At 38.0% G+C, this 18,975-nt stretch overlaps 1 protein-coding gene across 3 annotated transcripts in view; it reads right to left on the bottom strand.

The window, feature by feature from the left end:
• Positions 1–973: 973 nt before the first annotated feature.
• inpp4aa (inositol polyphosphate-4-phosphatase type I Aa) overlaps positions 974–18,975 on the bottom strand; it is a 35,244-nt gene continuing 17,242 nt past the window's right edge. The window contains exons 5-24 of one of the 3 annotated variants that reach the window (XM_073854991.1): positions 18,775–18,891; positions 18,608–18,687; positions 18,330–18,438; positions 17,605–17,695; positions 15,888–16,035; positions 15,371–15,501; positions 15,072–15,161; positions 14,881–14,989; positions 13,158–13,175; positions 11,479–11,665; positions 11,176–11,393; positions 10,750–11,049; positions 7,372–7,397; positions 7,116–7,288; positions 6,712–6,835; positions 5,696–5,963; positions 5,517–5,614; positions 4,570–4,682; positions 3,990–4,144; positions 974–2,437 (exon numbers count right to left, since the gene is read on the bottom strand). In XM_073854991.1, the coding sequence (XP_073711092.1) occupies positions 2,305–2,437; positions 3,990–4,144; positions 4,570–4,682; positions 5,517–5,614; positions 5,696–5,963; positions 6,712–6,835; positions 7,116–7,288; positions 7,372–7,397; positions 10,750–11,049; positions 11,176–11,393; positions 11,479–11,665; positions 13,158–13,175; positions 14,881–14,989; positions 15,072–15,161; positions 15,371–15,501; positions 15,888–16,035; positions 17,605–17,695; positions 18,330–18,438; positions 18,608–18,687; positions 18,775–18,891 (2,688 nt within the window). In that variant the 3' untranslated portion in view covers positions 974–2,304. Of the gene's footprint in view, positions 2,438–3,989; positions 4,145–4,569; positions 4,683–5,516; positions 5,615–5,695; positions 5,964–6,711; positions 6,836–7,115; positions 7,289–7,371; positions 7,402–10,749; positions 11,050–11,175; positions 11,394–11,478; positions 11,666–13,157; positions 13,176–14,880; positions 14,990–15,071; positions 15,162–15,370; positions 15,502–15,887; positions 16,036–17,604; positions 17,696–18,329; positions 18,439–18,607; positions 18,688–18,774; positions 18,892–18,975 lie in introns of all 3 variants that reach the window. The other 2 variants (XM_073854992.1, XM_073854993.1) reach the window with 2 other exon arrangements.

Raw genomic sequence — 18,975 nt, 5'->3', positions numbered from 1 at the left:
TTTTGTCTTGCAATAAAAAACTTTTTGGGCAATTTCTTCATCTTGTATTGAATTTTTTTATTCATTAATGTAGATTGACATTTACAAGAGGCTTTCTTAAGAGAAATTACTCTTCTAATGAAGTCTCCTAAAGTTTGAAAAATGCAAAAGGTACATCTATTGTAAAATACTACATATGTGGCGTCTTGTAAGGTCTTCTGTTTTATTTTATTTTTGTTCTTAAAATTTTTGGAGTTTCTGTCTTTGATTGCTGTTTTCCTGTAATGATGTTTAAATGTTATTTTTAGCCTGGCAGACATTAATAATCTTCGTTTATCATCTTTAAAGTGTACATCATGCATTTTACATTATGTATAGCCAATATTTTTAATTTATACATGTGTATTTCTCTCGTATCGGAGACAAAAAGTGCTATGGCTTGCAGTCACCATCACAATAGTTTATGAGTACAGTGACAAGTCTTCTTCAATGAGGCAAGACGATTTTAGACTTGACTGAAATGTAGGATGAATGTATGTACCTTTGAGAAAAGCTTAGGTTTGTATGCATTTGCCATAATGTTGACATTTTTCATAAATTATATAATGTGTGTTTTAAGTGTTTGAGTAATTGTTTGACATCTTCTGTTAAATAAAAAAGAACAAAACAAAAAGGTGGCATGACGTTTCATCCAGCATGTTAGTTTAATTTAAAAGCGGTGTTAGGAGAAAACAAAAAGAGAGACAATTTTGTACAGCATTAAAATCAAACTATACAAAGAAAAAAAAACTTAAAAAATTAAATACAAATAGGGACAGTGAAAGATCAACAAGAGCAGCTTGCTTTTACACACAGTGTAATAAAAAAATCATACATGAAAACGTAAAAAAATAAAAACAGTAATGAAATGTAAATTTCACACGTCTGTACATGTAAACTAAAAATAAGGAAATCTCAATGCCTTAAAATAAAAGAATCACTTGCATGCAGAGCCTCTGAATTAACATTTTTATTATTAGCAGTATTTTACAATGTGTCCTGCATCATGCAAGCAGAGGCTAAGACACAGCTGCATTTGTAAGCCATTGAAACTACAAACCATTATTTTGTGCAGCGTGAAAGACTGTTTACATATTGATACATTGTGGAGACATCAGGCCAATTTTTATGTAGTTCACAGAGGCTCTATAAAGTTTTTGTTTCTTTATTATCATGTTCTACAACGCAGAATGAACATCGTGGTTTCTATTCCAATAATATAAATAGTCTAAGAGCATCATTCTGCTTTACGAATTACCAAAACAAAACAGGAAATATTCTTCACATTTTAAGACCAGTTTCACCAGTGTGATAAATCAGTACTGACGTTTATAACCTATATACATGTCAACTCCTACACGAAAACATTGAAACAATCAATGAACATATCAATGTATAGTGTCTCCTTACACATCTCCATAAAAAGTTAAATAACATTTATTCACACTGTATACTCACTGTACAAAGACTAGCTGTGCTTGGCAAAAGTATGAGAAAGCTTTTCTTTTAAACTATATAACCTGTACAATGCAAAACCGGTGTTATGCGGTCAACTGGGTAAAGCAAAGTAAAGAGAGTTAATAAATAAAATATACTCTGCCACATCACAAATAGTCATACACAGATTAGAAATATCTTCATGTTTATCTTGACATTGGGGGAGATTGCAACAGCGGACTCTCTTAAGGCAGTTAGCATTGTGTGTACTTTCAATGGAGTGGTAATACACATGTTTTCGTGTTAATAATCTGTGCATATATGGATATTCTTAACCTGACCTTTCTTTACAGATGTGAAAACTGACTTTGGAAACAAGTCGTCTACTCTACCACAACACTTACACGTTACCTATAACCTACTGAAGTTTAATATTACTCTACAGAGTGATAAAACACAGCTTTGCTTCAGTGCTGATATGTCTGACCTTTGTATTTTGTACCAAGAGCAAACGTTAAAAGATATTTTAAATGTACATGTTAAATAAACCTTGATGAAATGGGTGCTTTGGGATTATGTAATTTGGGATATTAAATAACTAAGCATCCTTCATACCTGTACCTGACCCTAGTTCAACAACCTATCAAATCCTTATCTCCCTTCTTTCCAGAACCAAAAACTATAAAATGTTGGAGTTTAACATTGTCATATGCATGATAAACAGAGCAGAGTTCAGCATGAGTGTGCATAATATAAAGTTCCTTCAGATATGTGGTAATAAAGATACAGAGAAACATGCAGCTTTAGTAGCCGGCTGCGGTGGGCCAGAACAGCTGACTGCTTATCAAATCAAGTTTCTACTTTCCCGTAGGTTCCCTCTGGTGGCCTGTACTGTTTGGGGAAAGTCTTCAGCTGGAGAGAGTTGAAGGCGTATTTGCGACTTCCTACATTTTTCATGGTGTTTTCTCTCCTGCAGCCTTCACTGTGGACAGATATGATCAGATCAATGATGAAGAGCAATGTGAAAATGACATCACCAAAAACATTTTTGTAGATATTTACCCACTCTTGTGTTTGTTCCAAACCCATTTGGTGTGACGTTTCTTTTTTTATATTATTTCACAGTGACCAGTATGAGCAGTACATTTTCCCCCAAATTTCAAGTCTCCTTAAATCAAACACTGTCTGTGTCCGAAATAGCCCCCTATACCCTCATTTCCTACATTAGTTTGCTAATATGAAAATGAGCAATGAATTCAGAAAATAAGCGGTGGAAGCGCTGCGGGCACCATCTTGTGTTGAGATGCAGGAGTTAATTTGGCAAAAGCCTCACACAGTGAAGGGGTATCAGCTAGCCGTTGGTTGTACACTCATAGGCTGGGTCCGAAAGCTTAGGCAGCTGACTAGTTGCCTCGCTACCTCATGAGGCAATGACCTGAAGGCAGCTCAGAGAAACGCATTCGCACAGACCTAATAGGTAGCATAATCAAATTCTGTTTGAAATATAAACAGAAAGCGCATTTGTGATAACTAATCCCATATTTAAATCTAAAATATAACTTTATTTATACTAAATTTGTGAGCCAGCACTTTCTTGGCCGCCAATTAATTTTTTCGAACTCGACCAATCACATTCCCTGTGCAAATCCATGGTGATTATCCAAAAGTCTATGGGAATAATAAATTGCCTTTTAGCAAGGGAACCAATGTCCTGCTAACTTCCTGGATTGGAAGACTCTATTATTGTGGTGCATTATGGAATTGAATAAGTGCACTCGATAATGTCCACTAAGGGGGCGTGCACACCAAAGCTTTTACGCCCGTGGCCGGCGCATGTTTTCAATTGTTTCCAATGGAAGCTCTGCGTTTTTTAAATAAGCCAGCTGCTTGCGGTTTTCTTCCACGTTGAAAACCGGCGCCCAGTGGTGAGCGCCGGGTGCCGAAATGTTCAACTTTGGATGAAAAGCTCCGCTCGTCAATGTCAGTTCTCACGCGGCCGTCCAATCACAGTGGAGAAGGGGCGGGACAAGTATCACAGCAACCAACCGTCTCACAGCTGACATATCAGAGCTACCAAAGCGCTCAGATGAAGAAAACTGGCACTCAGCTGAAAAACAGCTGGCATTCAGCGTTGTCCAAGCGTTTTTAGCCGCGTTTAAAAGTTTTGGTGTGCACAACCCATATAAGTTCGGACACAACTACAAATGGCTGTCCCCTTAAATAGTGCACTATTTAAGAGTAAAGGGAGCTATTTTGGAGACAGACAGTTTATATGATATGTAGTTTGAATTAGTAGCATGTGTAGTAGCAATTTCATTGCAATAACATTTAAAATGCTCATTCATACTATATGAACACTTGGCATATAGACTTTATGATGTTTTTTAGAGCTTGCTGCCTGTGGGCACTATAAACTGTTATTTGGAAAAGTTTTGTGACTTCCTCCGAATTCTGAAGGTGTGAAACAACACGAGGGTGAGTAAAATAATGAACTTTTATAATTGGGTGAACCGCTCATTCAGTTGTTGTCTAACCTGCGCATACAATCCAGTGCCTGGTTGAAGACCTGCGGAGCCATACAGTGCTCATGCTGTAAGATCTGACACTGCTCCAGGGTCACTGACATGGCCGTACGATCCTTTGCACTCTTACAGCTGGTCACACGCACACCATTCAGACGCCGACAAATCTGAAGATGAGAATGAAAATAATGTCATCATATCTGTTTTCACTAATGTTGTCATCCTGACTCCACACTCATTTGTTTCAATACATCACACAGAATTAAAGGGATAGTTTACCCAAAAATAAAAACTCTGCCACCACTTACTCACTCTCATGTTGTTACAAACCCTTTTCATTTCTTTGTTCTGATGAATACAAAGAAAGATAATCTGAGAAATGTTTGGGGTCCACGAACGATTTGGTTACAAACATTTCTCAAAATATCTTCCTTTGTGTTAATCAAAACAAAGACATTTATACAGGTTTGTAACATAATTAGAGTTATTCAATTTTTATTTTTGGGTGAACATCCCTTTAAAGCTAAAGGAATTGCTTCCTTTTGTTATGTGATCAATGAAAATTTTCAGTAAATGACAGTAATTGTTGTACCTCCGCTGCCTGCGACAGGATGTCCACATTTTTGCTCTTCCTGGCGCTGACGTTCTGACTGAGGAATTTGAGTAGCTCAGGTATACAGTTCTGACTGCGAGAGCGGGGCAGACCTATGGCAGGAGATATTTAGTTTGCTAATAGTACTGAAATCATTAGGATTTTTAAAATAATTAAGTTTCCTAATGCACAAATAGGTTTTTATTATTTTTATTTTACTCATTTATAAGGGAACATATGAAGAGTTCAGATACAAAAGCAGCTGAATGCCACCTCAGTCAAAAATGAGATGATGATATTAAACGAATGCTCTCGGCATGTATTATAGATGTAAATGAGCATTTTTATCAGGCTCTTTTATTTTATAAGAAAACATGTCTAGAGGTCTTCTCGGGTCCAAAGAAATGTACACCTGACCCGAATCACTTTTTCCCCCGAACACGACGTGCATATATATTTTATTTAAAGAAAGACCAGACGCGAGGAAAAACCTGACAAATTAAATTTTTAACCTACCGGACCCGAAAGTAAACGCAGCCCCTCATGCACCAGTCAGACAGAAAGAAACCCTTGGTGGCTTCGCAACCAATTTGGCCCGCTGCTTAATTTAGTTTCATTTGTTATCTGACAACGACACCATGTGTGCATTCAAATTAATTGACAGGTCTGACTCAATGAAAATAAACCTACTGCCAGGCACATGATGTCACAAGCACTCTTGGCAAACAGATAAGGAGTTGGAAAAGGACTTGATGCATACACGAGAAATAGTTCAGGTCCGTTCGGCAAAAACACTTTCATTTTAAATGAAATGAGGCCCACATGAAACATTTAGACCCCAATCCGCTCGGGTCTGACCTCGAGTTTTCGGATCTAAGTGGACCTATGAAGACTTCTAATCTGAACTCTTCATATGCAGTCGGTTTAGATAAGTGAACAGGACTCACAGTCTTCGGGCAGCACTTCCTTAAACTGGTCATAATAGGATGTAAGCCGAGCTAAACTCTCCACATTCACAACCTCCTGTAGCGATGTGTCTCCAAACCTTTACAGCAATAAACAAAAGTTTAGTGAATAACTGTATTAACATAACATAACATAACATGGTACAGTTTATTTAACTTACTTTTCTGCTAGCGTTTGTTGTTCATTAATTCCTACATTGAATAACACTGGTTGAACCCGCAGCAGCATCCCATTTTGGATTTCCCGTGGCAACACATCAAACATCACCGCCGGTAGGGGCACGCGCACATTAAACCCATCTCTGTTACCCGTTATAACCGGCAGCATGTCGGGGCTAAAGCTGGAAGTTGCCTGGGTAACTTTAAAGGTAACGTTTCGCAGGTCCGTGACACCGACACTCATGTCTTCCAACATGGCAAGCTCCTCCCCTTTAAGAGAAAATTGCAGAGGAGAATTATATTTTAAAGGATTAGTCAATTTTCTTCAAAATCCAGATCATTTACTCACCACCATGTCATCCAAAATGTTGATGTCTTTCTTTGTTCAGTTGAGAAGAAATTAGGTTTTTTGAGGAAAACATTCCAGGATATTTCTCATTTTAATGGACCCCAACACTTAATGCAGTTTAAACTTGCAGTTTCAAAGGACTCTAAACGATCACAAACGAGGCATAAGGGTCTTATCTAGCGTAACGATTGCCATTTTTGGCAAGAAAAATAAAAAATATGCACTTTTAAACCACAGCTTCTCGTCTTCCTCCGGTCCTGTGACACGCCAGCGCGACCTCACGTAATACGTCATGACGTCAAGAGGTCATGGATGACCTTTTTTTATTTTTCTTGTCAAAAATGACAATCGTTTTGCTAGATAAGACCCTTATGCCTTGCTTGGGATCATTTAGAGTCCTTTGAAACTACGTTGAAACTGCGTTGAAACTGCAATATTAAACTGCATTAAAACTGTTAAGTGTTGGGGTCCATTAAAATTATCCTGGAATGTTTTCCTCAAAAAACATAATTTCTTCTGGACTGAACAAAGAAAGACATCAACATTTTGGATGACATGGTGATGAGTAAATTATCTGGATTGTTTTTTAAGAAAATTGACTAACCCTTTAAGAGACCCTCAAATGCATAAATAAGCTAATTTTCTTTTTTTTCACACATAGATGTTTACCATTTGTGCTTAGCAGACCCTCAAACTGGACCAGTAAGCCGATAGTGTGGAGTTGTCTGAGGAAGCCGTTGTCACTGAGACAGTTCCTCAGTTTGAGTATAAATCCACAGATCAAAGCGGTCAGCTATAGAAAACATGCAGATTATTAGAATAGATATGTCAAATTGTATATGTCATGTGCTGGTGAATTGTGTACACACTATTTAAAGGCACAATACGTAAGATGTATTTAAGTTGGAATTGGATTTAAATCATGGTAATAAGTGATAGATGGAGCAGTACACCTTTATTGGTAGCTGAAAGAATTATCAAATCATACATGTGAAAGATGTTTCGTGCACACAGATTAAATGTAGACCTGATTATAGCTCAAAACAATTCTGTTTATTGTGTTTTGAACTAACCGTTTGGCAGAAAACCACATCTCTTCGGTACTGTAGTGCCAAATTCATGGCAATAGTAGGTGCGCTGTCCTGCATCAGCACAAACACCATGGACTTCTTGGCTTTGTCGCTCATCATGGCTACACACTCATTCAGAGTGGTCAGGAGTGGATACAGAGCTTCACTCCATTCACCTACAGCCAGAAACAAATACAGGTAATGTCAAGAACAACTTTAAAATAAACTGAAAAAAGCTGGACAGTAAAACAACTCTTACCAGGAGAGGATCCCTCTACACTGGGACTATCTAAAGAGGAGTGAAGAGAGAATGGGAATTATTTTAATAATAACATTTGATATTACATTAATAGAGCTAATCTATAAAATGCCAACACACTGTTAGGCCACATACACAGTGCAAAGTCTGAAGAGTGATAAATGCATTTAAATGCGGTTTCCTGACATTTTATCCTACCCAAGAGATTGAAAAATAATGGTTTCTCACAGGGGTGCGGGATCGTTCCATAATTTGTGTACAGAACAAGACTCACTCCCAAAACTTTGATGATTGATACACGGGTAACCATAGCAACTTTCTGCCATGTTTAGCCTTGGATATTTTAAATAAAGTAATACAGCAGGGAAAATAACTATTGACAAATCAGCATTTTTATCAGTAGGGGGATTTTATCAGTAATAAGGAACATTCAGCATTCTGGAAATGCGCCTAGAATTCCCCATTCAACGATAAGATTACGAAGATCTTGAGAGAGTTCTTTGCTTTTACCCATCATGAAGTCATTCCTGTGTGCCTCCTGGGTAATTAGAAGTCTTTATAGCCCATCAATTAGGACTGAAGCAGCGAATATCAATTAGTACTGATAGGGGGCAGGGTTTCTCTCTCAATACTGACAGATTTCAGGTGATCTCCTGGCTTTCTATGCCGTTTGCACCTTGTTCTCTTCATGTGTTTTATACTTTTTAACTTTGTCATTTTACTTTATTTATCATGACTCAACTTGTATACTTAAATGTCTTTGTATGATTTCAATATTTGACTTGATGGCTACATCTGGTGGAAATTTTGTGTCAATAGCCCACTTAGAAATCCCCTTACTGATAAAAATTCTGATGTGTCAAATACTGTACTTTTTTTCCCCTCTGTATGTGACCCTGGACCAAACATTACCACAAAACTAGCCATAATTTGCACAGGTAAATTTTTTAGCAATAGCCAGAAAAACATTGTATGGTCAAAATTATCGATCTATATGCCAAAATTCATTAGGATATTTATCATCAGGATAAGTAAAGATCGTGTTCCTTGAAAATATTTGATACATTTCCTACCATAAGTATATCAAAAATGTATTTAGCATTATAAATATGTAATGCTAAAAAAGGCAACATTTGGACAACTTTAAAGTAGATTTTCTCAATTTTTTTGCACCCACATATTACAGCGTTGTGTTCTGCAATTTTAAATATATTTATAGAAGCACTGTGTGTTGTGTTTGTAAGGCTTTAGCACTATTGCCATGAACTGTTTTATAACTGGTTTGTGCCAGTCTCACAAAGAAATCAAATTTATTAAAGTGATCAAGAGTTATTAAAGTAGGCAGGTGTGGGTCACAATGTTTTCGTCTAATTTTTAATATAAAGCAATAAGATTTATTACAGGCTTGTTCTTGTTCACAGTTTTTTTGCAAAATCTAGCAACTCGATTAAAGGTGCATTGTGTAACTTTTAAAATGATCTCGATCAAAATGCAATATAATATACATAACTATATTATCAGTGGTGTATAAAGACCTTACATAATGAACTGTATTGTTTTTATTACCCTAGAATGAGATGCTTTTATCTACATACCCCGCAGGTCTCCTTACATGAAAGTCGCCGTTATGTTTCTACAGTAGCCCTAAACGAACAAACTATTCTACAGAGGGCGTTTCATCCCTTCATTGTCTCAGATGACGGCTACCATATGCGTTTTGAAATTGAGGGATAAATTGGTTGCGATTCGCAAACTCACCACTAGATGCCTCTTAAATTTACACACAACACCTTTAACTGTTTTCCTGCCACTGACGAGACAGTAAAAAAAACACTTCCCTGCCAATGACGAGTATTTCCAGCTTTCCGCAATACCGTTATTATCTTCCGCAACTTATAAAACCCGGAAGTATTGCCCTAGGGCAAACAGCTGTATGTTCGTGTATGTTTTGATCATCGCTCTGCATCTGATCTCTATTAAAAGTCCTTCACAAAAATGAAATTATCTCAGCTTTTTGCTCAAGATTTGGTGTTTTTGAAGAAACCTACCCATATTTGAGAGGTGATAAAAGAGGTAGGACGAAATGTTTTTTTTTTTGGAAAGCAAAGTCTGTTCTTTGATTTAATATATTGTATGTATATATATGTTAAGAAGAACATTTTCTAAAAGGCATTAAACTTTTGTGAAAATCATGAAAAATGCTGGCACTGGCTGGCAACTTGTTTAAAAAAACGCTGTCGGGGAAAGAGTTAAATAAACTTTCGTACCTCTTTCACTGTGATTTTTAGGATTTCCTACATAACAGGATTAAGCACAAAGAGGTGAAGTCTGAACTTAATTTAGCTGCAGTGTGTATGGGGCCTTAAAGGGATAGTTCACCCAAGAATGAAAATGCTGTTATTTAACGTATTTTCCGGACTATAAGTCGCACTTTATTTCATAGTTTGGCTGGTCCTGCGACTTAGTCAGGTGCGACTTATTTGTCAAAATTAATTCATACTGATTTACATGAAACAACCGGAAAACATTACAGCCATGAGAGGGTGCTATATGTTGCTCCTGTAACCTACCCCTGAAAAAACTGTTAACTGAAACATTAACTTAAAGACAATGGAGAAAGACTTAAACAAAATGCCCCACAAAAGAATAATCATTTTCAAAATAAATGCGACTTACAGTCCAGTGTGACTTATATATGTTTTTTTCCTCTTCATGATGCATTTTTTGACTGATGCAACTTATACTCCGGAGCGACTTATAGTCCGAAAAATACGGTACTCACCTTTATAAATGTCTTTGTTCTGCTGAACACAAAGGTAGATATTTGTAATCAAGCAGGAAGCAAAAGCACCATCGACTTCCATAGTAGGAAAACAAAATGCTATGGAAGTCAATGATGCTCAAAACTGTTTGGTTACAAACATCGCTCAATCTTAATACAGGTTTTAAAACAGGAAATGTATACAATTTATACAACTCGAGGGTCAGTAAATGATGACAGAATTTTTGGGTGAACTATCCCTCTGTCGTCATTTTTGAAACACATTAAAATACTGTATAAATAACCCAGAATTATAACTTAGCTTCACTGAAAGAGGATGTTAAACTGAAAGTGTCTGTGGTATTGAAAAAGTGAAGTGTGAATGTTTTTGCGGCCTTAGCAACACCAAACGGCAGAACGGCTAAAAATGATGTTTGTTATAAACGTATCCTTCATTCAATGGCTACCGCTGAGCTGGCATTGCTATGTCGGAATACTCAAACAAATTGAGTAACGTGTTGAGAACACCACATCTGAATGACCAACAAAATATGACACACTTCACCTTTAAAAAGTTAAAAAAGGGATTAAAAAAGCCAGTTGACGCGAAACGAAACCTATAGGAGTGTCTGTTCAAACTGTATGAGCATGCAGGGATCAGTAAAGGTGATGATGATGATAATGATGAAGAGGATTGATTTGAAAGAGGGTGCGATGAGGAAGGGGAGGAGAGCCCGTCACCAGGGTTGACCCAGAATGCATCGCCTCGGCTACCTCTCTTGCCGCTATCAGCCTGCTGGTCACAGAGGAAGACGTCCTCACTGCTGTCGCTCTGTGAACGCTCTCTCGTCAGGAGTCTGTCCACACAGCGGATCACACACTCGAGACTCTTATCCACGTTGAGCCAAACCTTTTCCTGGATCAGAAAGCGAAGAAGTTGATAGATCACGTTATATGTAATGCTGTACTTAAATGTTGCAAGATACCTGCTCAAATTGCACTAAAGCATCCTGCTAGCAAGGTTTCAATTTTATGACCTTTCCCATTCCTCCTCCTGCCAGGTCAGATTCATGGAGGCTCTGTTGGCCTTCCCGCTCCACTTGGCCTGCGGAGAGCCCTGGTCATTCCTCAGGACCACACGCTCATTGTCATGGGCAGACGGGGAACCTCTTGAGGCAATAAACTCTGGCCGTGCAGCATTTAGTGCTTGGATAGCTGTAGTTAGCAGCTTACTGTCACAGACCGTCACCAGCTGGCGTGTCTGAGAGAATAAGAGACAGAAAGTAAGTGCTACCTGGAGGATGAGACTGTATGACACAATAATAATTTTAAGAGAATAGTCTCACTTTCTCCGTGAGGATGGCGAGAGTCCTCTCCAGCGCATTGGTTGAGCGTTCTTTGGCAGCACGGGAGAGTCGCTCTGTGTAGTAGCTGATCTGAGTCTTGAGAGTGTTGATGTGGGAAATGATTTCTTTAGCTTTCAGCACATCTTGTGGCTGGTACCGCATTGAACGTGAAACTGATTCACTGGCACTAAAAGTACAGAGATTACACTTTCTTCTCACTTGTTTAGATCTCAATATCACAATTTTAAGTTGTGACCAAGTGGATGTTTGCAAATGAGATGGTGTGACATACAAGTACACGTTGGATAGTCAGAGTTAGATCTTTTTGATAACCTCTGCTACACCTGGTATTAAATGATTACTGCACTTACATAAAAAATCTGGTAATTTACTCACCACCATGTCACCCAAGATGCCCGTCTTTCCTTGTTCAGTTTTTTGAGGAAAACATTCCAGGACCCCTCCCCATATAATGGACTTTAGTGGACATAAACAGTTTAAAGTTTCAATGCAGTTCAAAATTGCAGCCCCAGTGCAGGTGCAAAGAGCTCCAAACCATCCCGAATGAGGCACAAGGGTCTTGTCAAGCAAATTACGTAATTTTTGCAACAAAAAAAAGTACTTTTTAACCACTGGCACTAGCCTTGTGATGCGCAAGCGTGACCTTATGCATTACTCAATCACGTCGAAAGGTCACACATGAAGTATGCGAAAGTAATTTTTACAATTGTGAAGAAAGAGGACCAACATTGTTGTATGTGGAATGATACTTATTAATTCCTTTGTGTCAGGTATTGTTTAAAATGGTCCACAAGTGTGCGTTTCACATATGTAACGGGCAACTTTTCCACATGATTACATAATACGCAAGGTCTCGCTGGCGCGTCAAATGGCTAGTGCAAGACGAGAATCGTGGTTCAAAAGTACAAATGATGATCATTTCGCTGAATAAGACCCTTATGCCTAGGTTGGGATAGTTTAGAGCCCTTTGAAGCTGCACTGAAACTGCAATTTTGAACTGCATTGAAACCGTTGAGGTCCACTAAAGTCCACTACATGGAAAAAATCCTGGAATGCTCTCCCAAAAAAACTTCTTAACTCAGCAAAGAAAGACATAAACATCCTGGATGACATGGGGGTGAGCAATTTTTTTTATGAAAGTGGAGTATTCTTTTACAATCTCTTTCAGGTGATTCGACCACAAGTGATCAATGCTAACTAGAGGTGTTGATGAGATCCAAAAGGTTTTGACTCAAACATCATTTGAAGGTCATCATACCCCAGGACAACATCAACCCCTTACCTATTCATAAGCCACAGTTAAAATTTTGCCTGTTACTGTACATGCAGAAATAACATTGAACATTTGCATGCTCAAGACATCACAGACGTTGGATATGCTTAACATTGACAAACAGTGACACAGATCATGTTTCGGTGAGAAAAATATGTTGTAATAATCATAGATCCTCCTCTTGAAATATGACACTTTTACACCAAGATGAATGTTAATACCAGGTGATAACAGTCTGTTTTGACTTACAAACAGGTTGATGTAAACAAGAAAGATCCCTCACACTGAATGATATTGAAATACTAAATACTGACCAATCACAAACAAGATGGCACACGACCACATATGACAATGACTGTAAACAGTCAAAAACCCTTAAACTCACCCTTCACCCTCAAAAGATCTGAGCAGAAAGCAAACAACATAACAGCAAAATTACAAATGAGATCAAAATCAAAACTTCAGTTTATTGTACTGTATAGTATAAGAAGCCAAACCAAGTACAAGACAACAAAATCTTTGATTTACATTGTTTAAAGGTGCAGTGTGTAATTTTAAGAAGGATCTTTTGAAAGAAATGCAATATAATATAAAAAACTACATTATCATGGGTTTATAAAGACCTTTTTATAATGAATCTTTATGTTTTTATTACCTTAGAATGATATTTTTTATCTATATGCATGAGGTTCCCCTTATGTGGAAGTCGCCATTTTGTGCCACCACGTTTCTACAGAAGCCCTTAAAGGGCGTGTTGCAGGTTAAATTTTTCTACGAATTTGAATTTTACATGTTGATAATAAACATTTAAACTGTTATTCATTGTATTTTATGTTGTTGGGTATCACAAAACGGAATATAATATGAAAAAGTACAGCGGTTTGCAATGATTCTCTTTTCCCCCACAACGCACTGTATGACGTCACGCTGGGGAGAGAATTTACCAAAGCCGCCTTGAGAGCATTAAGAGTGACTAGAGAGAGACGAGTAAAGTACAGTTCTGATAGCGCAGAGCTTCTCGACTGGTGACCAAAACGCACTCACTTCCTTACAGCCAGTAGCGGAGAGGCAATCGGGAGAATCTGGACTTTCCCGGTGGGCCGATATGATAATAGTTATACATTTCGAGTTATAGTAGCAACACCGTCTGGCGGCGTGATGTGCGGCCGATTCCCGCAGCCCGCTGGTCAAACTGTGCAGCCTCTCTGCTCAACAACGTATATAAGAGTGCTCAACCCGTTGGGCAGGTCCAACCATGTACAGGATTTATAAAAATTTGGTGATCAATGAGCGGTTCCTCCTCAAATGGCATAGCCTGTCATGATGTTTATTACAGTATGTATGCGGTCGGATCCGAGTGTGCTGCAGCTGCTACTTCTGCGTATAAAATGATTGTGTGATTCGTTATGATGGCATAAAAAATACAACAAAGCATCCTTTTATTTCACAAAACAATATATTTGAGATATTATTTGATAGACTAGTAAGTGTGGATTAAGGATGTTTAAAAATCTCTAGTCTGGTGGTCAGGACATGAATGGATCAAATCAGCAGATTTGCGAAGTTTTATTTTTCTCCACATATATCATAAATAATAATTAGCAGGATAACTTTGCAGTATACCACATTATATATTTCCTACGATATATGATTTCCAAATGATATATGTAAGTATTAAATGGCAATAAATGTCTCATCTATCTCTATGGCTCTGGCTGAGGCTTTCTCCACTTCTCCCCAACGTGATGTCATCGCCGAATTGCGTAAAAAAAACTTTAATACCAAAAACGTAAAAAAAGTGGTCTTTAAGAACATTTTTGGGACATTTTAAAAAGGATATACATACCTTGAGTGGTTTATGTACCCATTAATCGACAGTGGTGGTTAACCTGCAATACGCCCTTTAACGGACAAACATTTTTGTCTCAGACGATTACATGTTTTTCCGGTGCCGGCTACTGTAGCTTCTCTATGCGTTTTAAAAGCAAGGGGTGAGCAGTGGGCTGAGCTGTTGGTTGCAATTTGTAACCTCACCAATAGATGCCGCTAGTGTACACACTGCACCTTTAACATGAGGTTGCATGTAATTAGGAATCAAGAGGTCTTACTGCTTTTTGGCCTCCTCAAATTTGTGAATAAGTCTCCTCAGTCCGCTGCCCTTGAAGCCTTGATGATGGGCCGCAGGAGCTCCTGTGGTCACCACATCATATGTGCGATCTGTAGAGCAATGGTATGACCAACGGATGTTTTTACTGAAAACCAAATGCTGACAGAGATATATCACCATAGCCAGACTCACCCTGCACTCTCATCCTTTGAACGTGGAGGTTTGTAGGTACAAACTCCAGCTTTTTCTCTCCCTTAAGAGTGCTTGATTTGAAGGAAGGACCTGATGAATAACAAGCGAGAAGATATATAGATATTGAAGGCATTGAAGTGTAAATGTAACAATTCTGTTTGGTATAACTGTTGCACAGAAATTTTTGGCAATTTGCACTTCAACTTTTAAATACGTTAATGATGTATTACTGTATTCATGATACAAAATGTATGCATTCAAACCATGCATGGAAAACTTTACTGTGACACAACACTGACCCTTGTACTCATGTAAATTACTGAGAGTCTCCTGATAGGTGAGAATGATGTTTTGATACTGTGCGATGATCTGTCTCCGCAAATTTTCCCAGCAGGGTGACAACTCGCCCAGCTCTTCAAGCTCACACACCCTGTGTACAGAAAGACTTATGTAACAGAATAACATAACTGGCAAAATGCTGTGTTTATAAAGGTGGTTGCCAATGTGCTACTATGTGATTGCTAACAAGGTTACTTGGATGTTGTTACACTCTCCAAAAAAGGTACAAAAGCTGTCACGGGGCAGTGCCCTTTCGAAAAGTATACCTTTGTAACTAAGGGGTGCATATTAGTAATTAAAAGGAACATATTTGGTACCAAATGTATACACATCTGTACCTAAATGGCATGCTTACTGAGCTTAGGCACAAGTGCCCACCCAAAGTCTCTATAATATTCTAGTTTCGTTTTGGTGTAAATCACATTTTCTCAACAAGTGTTATTTGTGTGCTATCCGTGGAATGTGAATGTACTTTACCTGGCAGCATCTTCCTCAAGCAGTAGTTTGACAAATTGTCTGGGTATGTTCAGGGAAAGCACGCTCTCCGCCATCTGCTCCAGGACACGCAGGTGATTTCCATCAGTGGTGGGTAATCGGTACATCCGTGAAATAGTGCCTCCAAATACTGCATCAGACAGTCAATGTAAATAACAGTGAGTCAGATGTGTAAAGAAATCAACAAAAATATTGTCCTTTTGCTGTATTTGACTGAAACATTGTAACTACTACTACATATTATCATTAGACTGTCATTAGATAAGAGTTTGGTTCTTCACCCCTAACCTTGAGTAACAAACTTCTGCATCAAAGCATTTATCATACTAATTCTGTTTGTAGAAACCTTCAGCCTCAGGTGTTAATTATTTCTGTTTTCTAACTTGACTCTTTAGGAAATTGTAGACGTTTTGAAAATAACAGTCTTACATGCATTTGTGGACAGAATTGTGATTGATCTCCAGAACTTTGTGCATTTGCGTACCAAATTGTGATTGGTCTTCAGTTTTACATGCATATTTGTAACAAACTGTGATTGGTCTTCAGTCTTATGTGTATTTGGTCTTCAGTCTCAGGTACATTTGGGTACTGAACTGTGATTGGTCTTCAGTCCTACATGCATATGTGTAACGAACTGTGATTGGTCTTCAGTCTTACATGCATTTGCATACCAAACTGTGATTGGTCTTCAGTCTTATGTCTATTTGGTCTTCAGTCTCAGGTACATTTGGGTATTGAACTGTGATTGGTCTTCAGTCCTACATGCATATGTGTAACGAACTGTGATTGGTCTTCAGTCTTACATGCATGTGTGTACCTAATTGCGATTGGTATTTATTCTTACATGCGTTTGCGGACCAAATTGTGATGCTGCAGATTGTGAATGGTCTTCAGTGTAACATGCATTCGTGCATCGAAATGCAATTGGTCTTCTGTAAATTTGTGTACTTAATTGTGATTAGTATTCCTAGCTACTATGTGTCTTTCTACTATACCTAACTGCATGTAAGTGGCAAAGTGGCTCTGATGCTGCAGATGATTTACTCCGAACAGGTAATGTAAATTATTGCTGCCTAGCAAGCACTGGTTTTAAAGCAGGAAAGCAACTGCAGAACTGAAATTCACACAGAATATTTAACACACTATAAATAACCGCTTCTGTGTTTAAATGGATTTACAGAATCACATGGACGAACCTCTTTCAAAGCATGCCTGCCTGAGGCTTTCATCAATCTCCACAGCAGGAAATGGAGGTTGTGGACTATTACTAATTATAATTAATTATTATTAATTATAATACGAGGGCCAAGATAAGATATAATTATCCGCCACTAGATGAAATCTAGAAGCTAGTGCTATGCAAAAAATCGCCTGCAATTCTCATGCGTGTTTCATCAGCAAAGCCGGTTCGGCAAAATCACATAGATTATCGGAGTCAATTTTCCTCGATTATGAACGCGATTTTGCCTAGCTTCTCGGTGAACTACGGCTCCGTGTAGTAAATGCCGCTCCGTGTGGTAAATGCCGCTCCATCTGAAAGCAGCTGATGCCGATTTAATACTAATCACCGAACTGGCTTTACTGATGAAACACGCATGAGAATTGCAGGCGATTTTTTGCACAGCCCTACTAGAAGCTGAAAGAAATCAAAAGGTAAATAAAATCACATAAACACCAGAGTGATGAATTAGATACCCACCTGCCTTTAAAAGACTGTCTTTACACAAGGAGGCTGATTTTGATTTCACTCCCATGGATTCGGTCAGACTTTCATCAACAGGTAACACCATCTGTGACATACATTAAATAACAGCTTCTTAAATGATGGATCATTAAAATGGGTCACAGGTGTGTGCTGATATGCTCATGGACTAGTTAGAAAACTATGGCAAATGTAAGTATTGAAACTAACCATGTGATTGTACACAGTTAGGTAGCAGAATGAATAATCTGATCAACTAAAAAAAAACCCCGACAAGACACACATTTGTATGAACATTTTCTGTTTTATGTCAGTATGGCATGCCCTAATTCTCAAAAAAGCTATAAGAAATTATGACCTAGAGACTACATTACATTTATTTGCTATGACAACTATTTGTTTTGAACAGTGATTTTACTGGCTGCTAAAAATCATGTTGAAAGCTATTAATACTGTATATTTTCTTTATAAAGTAAGCAACTTTTTTATACAGTGTTGGGTTACCACTTTATGTCCAATGTTAAATTTGGCTAAATCTAAAACCACTGCATTATAGTGATTACATCCAAAGTGGTTTCACAAAATAACAGCATATAATTTAAATGTATTCTAGCATGCAAATACAAGAAAACCAATATGTTTGCAATAATCGCACACGGTAAACTGTAACTGTATGCCGCTGTAAGTAGTATAGTTAAAAAATATTGTATGCAAGCGCTCACCCTGCCATTGACTGTGTCTGAACGTGCCAAAGGAGCTCGCTGGTCCTTCCTCTCCTCTATCATCCATGCAATGATGGTGATGTTTCCAATCACCTCGTTCTCTGCTGATCTGAGTCACGGTAATAATCAGAATACATTTGAATAAATTACTAAGAAAATTGACATAACATATCAGCAACAGCTTTGGATCTCACTTCAACATGTAACCCAAAGCAATGTTTTGTTGTAGCACTGCGCATCACTTTGTTTACTCTTACAGTAGTTTCATATTTACATACCGCAGCATGATGTGTAATTTGTGGTGTTTGTCTTGAAGCAGTTCCTTCACTGTAAACATAGCTGAACCGAGCAGATACATCTAATAAAACAAAAGAGAAACTTTAACTGTGTGCTAAATAAAGCAAGTGAAGCAGCAGAATGGCAAAAAGAAAGGTTTCAGTCTTACAGTCCCCTGCGAGCGGTCTTTCACATCATAGACGGACAGCTTAATTTGAGTCTGCTGTGTAATTAAAGAGTCCTGGAAGAAGGCAATGCTGCTCAAGAAGATCGGATTACTGGTGCCCTAAGAAAACATCACACAATTCTTGCATTAAATAAAAATGTATATGGAAAATATAAATCATCATATACACAAGTAATTCATTAC

This window comes from Misgurnus anguillicaudatus, chromosome 17 (genome assembly GCF_027580225.2).
Source record: "Misgurnus anguillicaudatus chromosome 17, ASM2758022v2, whole genome shotgun sequence".
NCBI lineage: Eukaryota > Metazoa > Chordata > Actinopteri > Cypriniformes > Cobitidae > Misgurnus > Misgurnus anguillicaudatus.
Note: the sequence above shows the minus strand (reverse complement) of the source record. Positions and strands in the feature narration are given on the sequence as shown.